Source organism: Macaca fascicularis, chromosome 1 (genome assembly GCF_037993035.2).
Source record: "Macaca fascicularis isolate 582-1 chromosome 1, T2T-MFA8v1.1".
NCBI classification, from domain to species: Eukaryota; Metazoa; Chordata; class Mammalia; order Primates; family Cercopithecidae; genus Macaca; species Macaca fascicularis.
In genome coordinates this window covers 24,660,789-24,675,601 of record NC_088375.1, presented here as the reverse complement: position 1 = coordinate 24,675,601, position 14,813 = coordinate 24,660,789, and the positions used below count along the sequence as shown (strand labels likewise).

The 14,813-nt window shown below is 36.7% G+C and overlaps 1 protein-coding gene across 3 annotated transcripts in view; it reads right to left on the bottom strand.

Moving 5' to 3' along the window:
* The window catches only part of MAEL (maelstrom spermatogenic transposon silencer), a 46,802-nt gene that overhangs the window by 17,458 nt on the left and 14,531 nt on the right, over positions 1 to 14,813 (bottom strand). For 2 of the 3 annotated variants that reach the window (XM_045392081.3, XM_065520240.1), the window contains 4 exons: positions 13,573 to 13,672; positions 12,186 to 12,341; positions 10,961 to 11,002; positions 360 to 484 (listed from right to left, as the gene is read on the bottom strand). In XM_045392081.3, the coding sequence (XP_045248016.2) occupies positions 360 to 484; positions 10,961 to 11,002; positions 12,186 to 12,341; positions 13,573 to 13,672 (423 nt within the window). The remainder of the gene's footprint in view (positions 1 to 359; positions 485 to 10,960; positions 11,003 to 12,185; positions 12,342 to 13,572; positions 13,673 to 14,813) is intronic. The other variant, XM_074003195.1, reaches the window with a different exon arrangement.

Here is a 14,813-nt window from a genome sequence, read left to right as displayed (position 1 = left end):
GGATTGCTACAAAGATAGTTTTGAAGAAAAGGTAATCTTGTTTGGTAAGATAGGTGTACAGAATGGAGTATCCATTCTTAAGGGTAAAAAGATATTGCAGATATTTCAGAAAGAAGAACTCAGAGAACATGAACTCTACCAAAATAGAAATATGTTTAGCTTTTGCAGTCTTCAAAATCCCTCCAAAATTGGAGACATTTTAAAAATAGGCACTACACCTAATTACATTCAAAACAATTCAAAATCAATGTGTGTTTAAGACACACAAGACAAAAATACACAGGCAAAAATTCTTTGTTTTATGGATCTTTTGGTATTATAAATTGATATCTTAAAAGTACTTCTTAACCTGAAATTACCTTGCAGTAGATAGGTGGCCAGTTCCCTGGGTTGGGATGAATAAATCTATAAAGGTTTTGTAACACAGTTGCTTGGTTATGCCCACGTTCAAAATTTGAAATAGGAATCTTGTGACTAGAATCACCTGAGGGAAATAAAAAGGAGAAGTTCAAATTTTGAGCAAGACAAATATTATGGGGTAGGTATGGAAGTAGGGGTACAATAAGAGGATAGTGGGTAACACAAAGTTAAGTACCTGTACAAAGGCATTTTGGTAAGGATTTTACATATTTTAACCCACAGTCTTACAGCCATTCTATGATGTGATATGTGTGTGTGTGTGTGTGCGTGTATGAGAAACAACTGAAAAATTAGTAAGTTAATAACTGGTAAACAATTGAGTCATGACTTAAACCCAGGTTTGTTCAGTAACCAGGCCTATAGTGTTTTACTACTCCCATGCTGCCTTTCATAAATTTTTTACTAATAAGGCTGGAAAACCTAATAGTAATGATTGCTTTATAAAAAAGTTACATGATGACGTCCACTTCACAGGAAAAAAAGACCAAGTAATTTAGACCAACTTTCCCACAGAAAATAAAAAAGTGTGAGGATATTAAGATCACACAGAGCATTAAGGAATTAATGGGTTAAGATTAGAGAATATGCCGGGCGCAGTGGCTCACACCTGTAATCCCAGCACTTTGGGAGGCCGAGGCGGGCGGATCACAAGGTCAGGAGATCGAGACCATCCTGGCGAACATGGTGAAACCCCATTTCTACTAAAAATACAAAAAATTAGCGGGGCGTGGTGGCGGGCACCTGTAGTCCCAGCTACTTGAGAGGCTGAGGCAGGAGAATGGTGTGAACCTGGGAGGTGGAGATTGCAGTGAGCTGAGATCACGCCACTGCACTCCAGCCTGGGCGACAGAGCCAGACTTTGTCTCAAAAAAAAAAAAAAAAAAAAAAAAAAAGATTAGAGAATACATAAACTCAGAGAGGTGAGATTAGCTTTAGGGAAGTTTTTCCTCTGGATCATTTGCCAGTTCCGGAAGAGGAAGCTGAATGACTGAATAGAGTGCTTTTAACAGCTTCTGGGCCTGGCCTTCTAGGCCCCCAGGTGTCTTAAAAAAGCAAACACAAACCCTTTCCAGAGGAAGTTAACATTATCGTAAGTCTCAAATTACTCTGAAATCATTACTTCCACCAAATACTCCATGAACAATCAGGTACACAATAAAACAAGAATGAGAATGAATATATAGTTGACAGAAAGATACCCACAGGTACTCCAGATTTTGAATGGACAGATTTTACTTAATTATGTCTGAGACCAAATTACAAATTTTAACACAAAACTGTTAAATATATATATACACAGAGAGAGAGAGAGAGAGAGAGATTCAGGAAGCCAGGTGTGGTGGTATGCACCTGCAGCCCCAGCTACTCGGGAAGCTGAGACTGGATCATTTGAGCTAGGAGTTTGAGGCTGCAGTGAGTTATGTTCATAGCACTGCACTCCAGCCTGAGTGAATGAGCAAGAACTCCATTTCCCCTTACTCTCCCCCAAAGAAATGCAGGAGTTGTTCAACTTCTAATGATAGATTAGGGAAAAGCTGAACAAATAAAACACCTTCTTCGAAGACCTGCAGAGACAAAAATGTGGTGAGGAATCATGAATCATGGGCCCAAAATATTGGAAAGGAAGAAATCTTGGAGAGTTGAATCTGGCAGTTGGGTTTGTTTCTTCCCAGGGCCAGTTACCAATTCTGGAAGAGGACATTTAGAGGCTGAGAAACAGAACAGAGTTTCCAATGAACTCAGAGCTGGTAAGAACTAGATATTTTATTGCAATATTACTTACTTAAAAAATTATAATTAAAATTAAAAAATAGTCCATTGTCTTCTGGCTTCCATTGTTTATGCTGTGAAGTCAACTGTAAATTTTACTAATAATCCTTTGGTGATTACCTGTTCATCCCTCCCCCTTTTCTAGTAAAGGCCAACTACAAATTGACTTTTGTGATGTCTGAAACCCAATTTAAAACCACTTCAATCCCTGAAAATGGATTAAGGTAATCTGAGATGCTATTGACTCCAGCTTTCTGACTGACACAATCATAAATCTTCTTTGGAGAGAAATAACGAGATTTCATATACACTGTTTAGCACTCGAAAATAACTAGACATATGAAGAGATTCTGTTAGCTTGAATGAACATCACCATAACCAACAGACTATAAAATCAACTCCAAAAAGAAGATCCCTATAAGAGGATTATCTAACATAACCCTTTAAAATAACTAGGCTCATTATGTTTAGGTAAATTAAAGGCAATATTAGTAATTTCTGTAGAGCCATAAAAAAGCATCAAATCCAAAATCTTAAAATCTATTCCCAAGCCCATTTTATAATGGCAAAATAACCTTGATAATAAAATTAGATAAAGTTAATCTCAGTCTTTAACATAAATGGAAAAGTCCTAAAACAAAATAGTAACAAATCAAACTCAGTATATTATATGTAAGATATATAGTGACCACGCTGGGTTTGTTCCTGGAAGACAAGATTGGTTTAACACTAATAAATTACCACACGAGGCTGGCGCGGTGGCTCACGCCTATAATCTCAGCACTTTGGGAGGCTAAGGTGGGTAGACCACTTGAGATTAGGAGTTTGAGACTGGCCTGGCCAACATGGCAAAACCTTGTCTCTAATAAAATTACAAAAATTAGCTGGGCGTGGTGATGTGCACCTATAATTCCAGCTACTCAGGAGGCTGAGGCACAAGAATCACTTGAGCCTGGGAGGCAGAGGCTATAGTGAGCTGAGACCATGCCACTGCACTCTAGGTTGGGTGATGGAGTGAGACTGTCCCAAAAAATAAATAAATGGCCACATGAACAAAAGACAAAAATCATATGACATGCAGAAAAAGCATTCACTAAAATGTGCAACTGCTATCTCCCTAGCCAAATGGGGAATATAAGCATATCTTGGAGATGCTGTAGGTTCAGTTCCAGACTGCCATAATAAAGCGAGTACTGAAATAAAGTGTCATGCTAATATTTTGGTTTCCCAGTGCCTATAAATTATTGTTTACGGCATTCTAAAATTATGACTATACTGTTATTAAGTGTGCAGTAGCATTGTTTTGAAAATGAACACACCTTAATATGAAAATATTTTATTGCTAAAAATACGATCATCTGAGTCTTCAGTGACTTACAGTCTTTTTGTTGGTTAAAGATCTTTTTTTAAAAATGTTTTTACTTCCATAGGTTTTTGGGGAATAGGTGGTATTTGGTTACATGAGTAAGTTCCTTAGTGGCGATTTGTGAGATTTTGGTGGACCCATCACCCGAATACTATACACTGAACCCAATTTGTAGTCTTTTATCCCTCACCCCCTTCCCACCCTTCTGCCCCAAAGTCCCCAAAGTCCCTTGTATCATTCTTATGCCTTTGTATCCTTATAGCTTAGCTCCCATTTATGAGTCAGAACATATGTTTGGTTTTCCATTCCTGAGTCGCTTCACTTAGAATAGTCTCCAATCCCATCCAGGTTGCTGCGAATGCCATCAACTCATTCCTTTTTATGGCTGAGTACTATTCCATCATATATACACACACATATATACTACAGTTTCTTTATCCACTTGTTGATTGATGGGCATTTGGGCTGGTTCCACATTTTTGCAATTGCAAATTGTGCTGTTATAAACATGTGTGTGCAAGTTATCCTTTTCATATGACTTCTTTTCCTCCGGGTAGATATCCAGTAGTGAGACTGTTAGAATTTTCAAATGGTAGTTCTACTTTTAGTTAGTTAAGGAATTTCCACATATTTTTTCCCATAGTGGTTGTACTAGTTTACATTCCCATGCTGGTGGAAGATCCTGTCTTGATGTTACTGGCTGCTGACTATCAGGGTCATGGTTGCTGAAAGCTGCAGCTGCTGTGGCAATTTCTTAAAATAAAACAATGAAGTTTGCCACATTGACTCTTCCTTTCATGAAGAATTTGTAGCATGTGATACTGTTTGATAACATTTTACTCACAGAACTTCTTTTGAAATTTAAGTAAATCCTTTCAAACCCTGCTGCTACTTTACCAAGTTTATGAAATATTCTTAGTCCTGTGTCATTTCACCAGTGTTCACAGCATCTTCACTAGTAGGTTTCATCTCAGGCAACTAGTTTCTTTTCTCATACATCAGAAGCAACTCCTTACCCATTCAAGTTTTATTGTGAAATTGCAGCAATTCAGTCACATTTTCAGGTTCCATTTCTAATTCTAGTTCTCTTCTATTACTTCCTCCACTGAAGTCTTGAACCGCTCAAAGTCATTCATGAGGGCTGGAATCTACTTCTTGCAAACAGCCTTTAGTGTTGATATTTTGACCTCCTCCAGTGAATTATGTACGTTCTTAATGGCATCTAGAATGGTGAATCCTTTTCAGAAGGTTTTCAATTTACTTTGCTTAGATCCATCAGAAGAATTGCCATTTATGGCAGCTATAGCCTTATGAAACATATTTCTTAAACAGTAAGACTTGAAAGTTGAAATTACTCCTTCATCCATGGGCTACAGAATGAATGCTGTGGTAGCAGGCATGAAAACATTAATCTCTTTTTACATCTCCACCAGAGCTCTTGGATGACTAGATCTAATGTCAATGAGCAGTAAAATTTTGAAAGGAATCTTTTTTTTCTGAGCAGCAGATCTCAACAGTGGTCTTAAAATATTCAGTAAACCATGCTATAAGCAGATGTGCTGTCTTCTAGGTTTTGTTGTTCCATTTATAATAGCACAAGCAGAGTCAATTTAGCATAATTTCCTAAGAGCCCTAGATTTTCAGAATGGTAAATGAGCACTGACTTCAACTTAAAGTCACCAGCTGCATTAGTCACTAACAAGAGAATCAGTCTGTCCTTTGAAGCCAGGCACTGACTTATTCTCTCTAGCTATGAAACTCCCAGATGGTATCTTCTTCCAACAGAAGGTGGTTTCATCTTCACTGAAAATCTGCTATTTGCTGTAGCCACCTTGATCAGTTATCTTAGTTAGATCCTCTGGATGACTTGCTGCAGCATCTACATCAGCACCTGCTCCTTCACTTTGCACTTTTATGTTATAGAGATGGCTCTTTTCCTTAAACCTCATGAACCAAACTCTGCAAACTTCAAACTTTTATTCTGCAGCTTTCTCACCTCTCTCAGCCTTCACAGAATTGAAGAGAGTTAAGGCTTTGCTTCAGATTAGGCTTCAGCTTAAGGGAATGTGGTAACTGGAGAATGTTGATCTATTCTGACCACTAAAACTTTCTTCGTATCAGCAATGGGGCTGTTTCACTTTCTTATCATTGGTTGTTCACTGGAGTAGTACATAAATTTCCTTCAAGAACATTCCCTTTGCATTCACAACTTGGTCATTTGGCACAAGAAGCCTAGTTTTTAGCCTATTGCAGCTTTTGATATGCATTCCTCACTAAGCTGAACCATTTCTAGCTTTTGATTTAAAGTGAGAGACATGCAACCCTTCCTTTCACTTGAACACTGAGAGGCCATTGTAGGATTATTAATTGACCTACTTTCAATATTGTTGTGTCTCAGGGAATAGTGAGGCCCAAGGAAAGGGAGAGAGATGAGGCAATAGCCAGTCAGGGGAGCAGTCAGAACACATACAACATTTATTGATTAAATTTGCCATCTTACATGGGCATGGTTCCTGACATTCCAAAACAACTACAATAGTAACATCAAAGATCACTGATCACAGATCACCATAAGAGACACGATGATAATGATAAAGTTTGAAATATTGCGAGAATTACCAAAATGTGACACAGAGAAAAGCACATGCTACTGGAAAAATGATGCCAATAGACTTGCTCAACACAGGGCTGCCACAAAACTCAATGTGTAAAAAAATGCAATATATGCAAAGTGCAATAAAGTGAAATGCAATAAAACAAGGTGTGCATGTAGAAGGAAACATCTTTATCCTGATAAAGAACACACATCAAAAACGGGGGTGGGGAGAGAAAGAAAAAACTACAGGAAATAGCATACTCACTGGCAAAAACACTAGAAACTAGAGGTCCTGGTCAGTATACTAAGACAAAACAAATTTTAAAAATTTTAAATGAAGATATGTAGATTAGAAAGAATAAAGTGATTTCACAGATATGATTAAGTAATTTGCTAAAAACTCAGAGTTTACCAATGGGTGGGACAAAACCAAAATATAAAAGTAAACAATTAGAAAATATAATTTCAAGGGATATCATTTATAACAGCAACAAAAGGCATGATAAACTATAAATTTAACAAATGATATTCAGATTGTTAATGGAGAAAATTATAAAATTTCATTGAAAGACATTACGGACCTAAAAATTAAGAGGGAAGCCCTATGTTTACAAATATAAAGATTCAATATAATAAAGATACCAGTTTTCTCCAAAATGACTTAATGTAAAACATGAAGAACTGATTCTAAATTGTGTATGGAAGAACAAAGGGTCAAAGCAGCCATGATATTCCAAAAGAACGAGGTTGGGGGCTTGTCTAAATAGATATCATCAAACTACTGTGTTTAAGGATATGATATTGACAGCAAAAAAGTAGAATAGAACAGAATAAAGAGAACAAAAGATCCTCCCACACACAAACAGAAACATATGGTACAGGTGGCACAAACTGATTATTCAATAATTGATGCTGTGATAAATGATTATCTACATGGTTAAAACTTGAAGTGAATCTCTCCCTCATACTATACATAAGTCAATTCCAGGTAGAATAAGAACCTGAATACAAAAAATAAAACTCTATAATTTTTAGAAGAAAATAGAGACTATTTTCACAACCTTGGGGTAAAAAAGAATTCTTGAATAAGACACAAAACCCCACATATGATAAAAACATCGACACATTTACCAAATTAAAAATAAAAACAAGCTGGGCACAGTGGAGCATGCCTCAAGTCCCAGCTACTCAGGCGAGTGAGGCAGGAGGATCACTTGAGCCCAGGAGTTGGAGCCTGCAGTGGGCTATGACTGCATCTGTGAATACCCATCACGCTCCAGCCTGGGCAATAAAGCAAGACCCCATCTCTAAAAAACAAAAAATGTTTAAAAAGTCTGTTCATTAAAAGACACCATAAAGAGAGTGAAAAATACAAGACACAAACTGAAAACAGGTATCTGCATACAATTTTTAAAAATCCATCAGCAGATAAGATAAACTTCCACACATCAGTAAGAAAAACAAACAATTCAATAGAAAACGAGTGAAAGATATTGAGTTAAAAAATACAGGAAAGAAAATATATATATATCATGCTTGTACAACCCGTGGCATGCAGGCCTCATGCGGCCCAGGACGGCTTGAATGCAACCCAATACAAACTCATAAACTTTCTTAAAACATTACAAGATTTTTTTTGTGATTTTTTGTTTGTTTGTTTAGCTCTACAGTTATTATTAGTGTTAGTGTATTTTATGTGTAGCCCAAGACAATTCTTCTTCCAATGTGGCCCAGGGGGGCGAGGCATGGTGGCTCACGCCTGTAATCCCAAAACTTTGGGAGGCCAAGGCAGGCAGATCACGAGGTCAGGAGTTCAAGACCAGCCTGGCCAACATGGTGAAACCCCACCTCTACTAAAGACACAAAAAATTAGTTGGGCGTGGTGGTGCACACCGGTAATCCCAGTTACTCAGGAGGCTAAGGCAGGAGAATCACTTGAACCTGGGAGGCGGAAGTTGCAGTGAGCTGAGATCGCGCCACTGCACTCCAGCCTGGGAGAGGGAGCGAGACTCTGTCTCAAAAAAAAAAAAAAAAAAAAAAAAAAGTGGCCCAGGGAAGCCCAAAGACTGGGCACCCTGATACATACAATATGTTAATTACACAAAAGTTGAAACAAGTAAAATTAAATACATCATTTAAACAAATATGTACATGTAGTAGAACTATTCAGAAAAGAAATAACACAAAATTCAAACACAAAATTCAGAATTGTAGTTTTCTCATAAAGAGGGAAGGGGATGCTATCAGGGAGAGACACAGGGACTTTCAATGGCACTGGAAATGTGCTACTTTTTTCAGTTGACTTGTGGGTGGCTTTGTTTTTTATTAATGTTCTTTATACCTTAAATAAATGTTATAATCTGTTCTGTGTGTAGAAGCTTCCTTTGAAAAGCGGATGGACCTTTTGTATAGGAAGCTGAAAGCAATTTGCAAAATGTTGATGTTTTAAAGCAGAATTTCTCTGAAGAAAATCATTAACCAGTAAAATGGAGAGAAGCAGAGCTCATCTGGTTAAACTGGAGAAGGAGAAGAACCAGGACCTCCTATCCTCACACTCACAGTTCATAAAAGATAAGACAACACAGGAGTATCTGAGAGATCAATATGCATGTTCCTTAAATACCACTCAAATTCTTCACATCCACATGTAAATTCATTTCAGTGCGTTACTATACAAAACATGGTCTCCTCCAAATCAGCTCAATTACATTAGCATAGGCATTTTTAGTTATTATGGTGACAGGTGTCACTCTAATAGTCATTTATCTTATTTAATTGGTATATTTCCCAGGATTATCAAATTGGCAACTTAAGACATGCTCAAATTAGTAAGCTCTAAACATTTTAAAGTTTCCTTGAATGAGAAACATTGTACTGTTTCGACTATGTTGAATAATAAATTAAGAAAACATTTCTAGAATCTTTAATAGATTTTTTTAAAGAACCACGCTTTCTGTTAATCTGACTAATTTGAAAAGGTTGTAAAACTAGGTTGTCAAAAATAGATTTTTAAGGATTTCACAGAATCAAAATAGTAAAGAAACAGTAAGTCAGTGACAGTCTCAGAAATGAATGTCTGGCACATAGTAGGGATTCCAATGCATTTAATTAAAGATGAATAAACCTGAAATGGAGTTTAAGCAAAAACGTGAAAATTAATTCATCGGCTAAGTTTCCATTTATTTATTTATTTATTTATTTATTTTACTGCCATCTAGTTCAATAACCTCAGATGAAGTAACAGTTGGGGATATTAGCTATGTTCACACTTCAAAGCAAGTACAGAATTTTTCTTCCATATTGTAATTATTTTCCAGTCAAAGCTATATAAGAAGGAACTATTGCCAGGCACAGTGGCTCACGCCTGTAATCCCAGCACTTTGAGAGCCCGAGGTGGGCGGATCACCTGAGGTCAGGAGTTCAAGACCAGCCTGACCAACATGTAGAAACCCCGTGTCTACTAAAAATACAAAACTAGCCAGGTGTGGTGGTGCGTGTCTGTAATCCCAGCTACTCGGGAGGCTGAGGCAGGAGAATCGCATGAACCCAGGAGGCAGAGGTTGCAGCAGGCCGAGATTGTGCCATTACACTCCAGCCTGGGCAACAAGAGCGAAGCTCTGTCTCAAAAGAAAAAAAAAAAAAAAAGGAACTACTAAAACAATCCTCCCTTACATTTTTTATTCCATAGCCTACAGCCCTGATTCCAGTCAAACAAATAATGAATTAGTACATATTAGGAATTCAAAATATACAACCAAATGTAAGTCCAAAATATGTTCATTTATAAACAACAGAGTTATAAGTATTATAATATAGCTGCTTGTTGTGGCAGATTTGAAAAACTTATTTTTAATTTCAAACATTTCTACAGGCTAGCTGTCCATATTTCTGAGTTAAAAAAAAAAAATTGCCGGCTGGGCGCGGCGGCTCAGTGCCTGTAATCCCAGCACTTTTGGGAGGCTGATGTGGGCGGATCACAAGGTCAGGAGATTGAGACCATCCTGGCCAACACTGTGAAACGCCGTCTCTGCTAAAAACACAAAAATAAGCTGGGCACAGTGGCGTGCGCCTGTAGTCCCAGCCACTCAGGAGGCTGAGACAGGAGAACTGCTTGAACCCAGGAGGCAGAGGTTGCAGTGAGCTGAGATCGCGCCACTCCACTCCAGCCTGGTGACAGAGCAAGGCTCCATCTCAAAAAAAAAAGAAAAAAAATTACCTTACAGACAGGAATTATTAAATGGTCCCTATACACTGACGCTTTTAATATACATTTAAAAATAAACCTATTCTGATTTTCATTCTATTTAAGCAGAAAACTGCTTAAAACCTAATTCCTAGAAAAAGGGTTTAAGTTCAAGGGCTTAGGTATACAGTCATGCCCTTTGGTTGCAAAATACTTAGAAAACTGTTTTACTCATCTAAAAAATTCAGAACTCTTCTTGAAGTATTAACTTTTAAAACACATTTGAAATGGACGTCCCTGAAAACGGTCCTAAATCTAGATAATCTGAGACCTCTTAAAAGGGATTCCTAAGTACCCGGCCACTAAGAACAGCTGACCTTGAGGTCAAAGGATATACACAGAAAAAAACAAAACAACAATTCCCTGAAAAGAAAAGGTACAGTATACTATCAGTCTATAAAAAATTTAAAGATCACAGACACTGACTATCACATCTATGCAGATTCTCTAACAATAACCTAAAGTTATTTTCTTCTCATTTTATATTTTGTGTGTTAAAGGAATAAGTCTAACCAGGTATGAATACATTCAAGTCACAAATCATACCCCATTCCTTTATACTTACTTGCAGCCTGACAATGAAATCGAAATCCTCGTGGAATTTCACCTATAATACAAAATATCTTGTTGAGAAGCAGAAATTTGAAAGTTCTCTAGTAGTGCTACAGTTAATACTCTACAGGATGACCAAGTTATAACACAGAAAGGTAATTTTTATTACATGAAAATACAAAAGATTAAACTTTTATAGGGTTTATTTTCAACCAAAGGTATGAAAACTGTTGAAGAATTTGGTATATTGTCTAAGTTACTTTTAAAAGTAAGTTACTCCTTACACAGAAAGAAATGCTAGATAAAGCAAGCATGTGACAAAAGAGTCTTAGCTCCACGTCCATGAATGGGCCTCCGGGGGTCATAAGGGCATTGATATGGCAAGGTGTATATGCATTTCTCAGAGGAAAAACAGTCCCCAAATTCGATCTTTTTAATATTTACAACCCATGTAGGGAAAAGCAGCTCTTTGACTTGTCCTAAGTAGCAACACTCACAAGTGTGAGTAAGATGATTAGTTTTTCTGTCATCTAAAAATGAGGAGGAGAAAGTACTGGGATGTCCTAATTAATTTTAAAGTAATTGATAATTGACAAAACTAAAAATGAAGTCATGTCCCCAGTCTCTTCTCCCTATACATTTTTCCTACTTACCTTCAGGGGTATCAAATCCTATGTCTTCATAGCTATCTTGCTTTTTAATGGGATGGAACAGTAGGAAGAAGAGATGCTGATAATATCTGAGAGCCGATTAAGTATAGGCTATTTCCATATTTCTTATCTATTCCTTAGAACAACCCTCCAATAGGTATTATCCCCACGTTACGGATGAGCTAATAGATTCAGAGAGGTTAAATAATTTCTTCAAGGCTACAAAGCAATAGCAGCTTAAAAAGCTAGTCACCACTGCTGTGAAGGATGAGGTAGAGAAAGAAAAGATCATGGCATACACAGCTTTTAGAAAATCCCAAGATGTAAGGCCATAGGTAAGTGAATAGCAGGCTATGAATTGTTCAGATAGTCTATCCATCTGATTTTAACAGTAACTTGAGGTTAAAAGCCTAAACCAAAAAACCCTGTGTCAACACCTAATTCCTAACAGTTTTTCAGTATTATGAAGTCTTGCTACATTAAGAACACAGCTGTATATGACTTTGTAAGAAAAAGTACTATTGTCAAATAAAGTCAAGATTTAAAAAAAAAACAAACATACACTTTTAAGATCTAGCATCTACTTACCAGGATTTATAAAACTGTGGAAATCTGCCATAATACCTTCTTGGAGAGAATACTTAACACAGCCAATTTCACAAGGGAGGAAGCGCTGCTCACAATGAGGAGGTAGCTCGCCATGGCTAAAAATGTTCAAAAAATAAAAAATGCCTCCAAGGAGAGCTAAAAAAAAAATTGTAAGATAAAATGAATAAATGAATGTCTCAAATTTACCTCTTCCACAAAAGCCTCTTTAGTTGAAGGAAACAAAAATGTTTTAGAACAATTTTCTTTCTGTTCCTATATTCCTAAATGAGCTGGAAAAGAGAAAACTAATCAGCTGTACCGAATAAAGAAATCAAAATTTTTATAATTACACTTATCAAGGATTAAAGTAACCACTCTTCGCATGAAGCAACAAAATTATTCCAACTTGCAGCCAGCTCTACATAATTCGGCCATAGATAAGCCCTGAATCTCAGGAATGACATAGAGCAGTGACCCATATTCAACAAATGTAAAGGTTGGGGAAACGAAGCTAAGCAGAATCAATGTAGAAAGATTGTAATATAAAAACTATGAACAATTTAGTTCATTCTTTTTTCACTTTTTACCAATATATATAAGACCACCTATAAATCCTCTAAAGGAATAAAGGAATGTGAGAATGTGTGAAGTGTTATTTACCAAGACTGGTCACATTTAAGACTGTTAAAAGTTTATCAGTGTTCAACAAAGACAGAACACAACAAAACCAGACAGAAGGAATAGCAACGACCCTTATTAACTATGTTCTCTTCTTGGCAAGTTCCATAATTCATTTGTATCTTTATAACTCCCCTCCACCACCCAGGATTTTTAAATATTTTATTTTTAATTGACAAATAATAATTATATACATATTTATGAGGTACAATGTTGTTTTGATACATGTATACACCGCGGAATGATTAAATCAAGTCATTAACATATCCATCATCTCACTTTTTGTGGTGTGAATATGTAAAACTTGCTCTTACCAATTTTGAAACATACATTACATTAACTGTAGTCATCACACTGTAGAATAGATCTGAAAACCTTATCCCACCTGTTTACTTTTGTTTTTAAGTGTATTTAAGTGTCCAATTATAAACAAGTCTAAAAAATACCTATGTTTATCAACATATGGAGTGGTAGAAACAGAGACCAGATTTTTGTTAAAAAAAAAACAAAAAAACCAAAAAACCACTCTCTCCTGTTTCATTTCAACAAATTACCTAATCTTTTATAATGTCAGTACCACAATATTTAACACTTGTAGTTAATTATTTTGAAATGGAGGATCAAAATGAACAGAAAACATTTTTACTGACAAATATAGTGTTTTGGGCACTCAAATTTATCTAAGCAAAATATTTCAGGATTACTCTACCTTGATCACCTTTTAAAGACAAAGTTGACATATCTGGAGGTGAAACATTCTGCTTTGGTACAAGCATGCCTGGCTTCCTCAGTGGTGTGAAAACAGGTTTCTAAAGAGGAAGAGAATGATTGGCCACATAAACTCTTGCTGGGCACTTTAGACCATATATTAAAATTTAGCCAAATAACTTCAAAACAGCCTAGAGATTACCAAGGTCAATGTATCCAATGAATAAATATATCTGTCAATAATACCAACACCCAAAGGCACAATAACAAATATATAAATATTCTGAATCAGAAAAGGAGTGGTAAATAACCAATGCCACTACTACTGAAAGCCATTTTGCCCACTACCGATTATCCAAGGTAATCATCCTGAGCCAGGCCAGTGGCCAAAAGCATACTATGCCCCAAAGTACTCTAATGTTGCTTGTTTTTCACTTAAAGTCAAAACCAGATTATGTTGTCTCCAAGTCTCACATGAGGTACACATACACCATAGCTTAAATTTTGAGGAGAGATATCTTGTAAGAATAAGGCTTGCAAGTGTAAGTACAAACTCAACTGAGTTTCTACTCATAAATCCACAAAATAAAACTATCTCTTGAATTTCAATCCAATGTTGACAGTTTAAGAATGGAATTTTACCATGGAAGAATGGAAAAAACAAAGGGTGGGGTAACACCAATAATTACCTTGCACTTTCCTGATACAAATCAACAAGAAAACAAATTTTATTTAGTACTTTAACATTCTACTACACAGAAATTTACCCAAATAAACTTCATTCAACTTTTTTTGTTTTAGACAAAGTTTTGCTCTTTCGCACAGGCTGGAGTGCAGGGGCGCAATTCCGACTCACTACAACCTCCACCTCCCAGGTTCAAGCGATTCTCCCACCTCAGCCTCCTGAGTAGCTGCGACTACAGATGTCTGCCACCACGCCCAGCTTTCTTTATTTTTTATTTCTAGTAGAGTTGGGGTTTCCCCATGTTGGGCAGGTTGGTCTCAAATTCCTGACCTCAAGTGATCCGCCCTCCTCCGCTTCCCAAAGTGCTGGGATTACAGGCGTGAGCCACCGGGCCCAGCCTATTCAACTCTTGTAAGACATACACACATACACCAACTAATGTCTTGTTATTCCAATATTTTAAACACAGCAGCTGGCTTTGTTTCACATGTCATTTTAAAAGAATGGTATTTTTTGCTAAAGAAAAAAAAGACAGAATGGTCTAAACTACTTTTAAG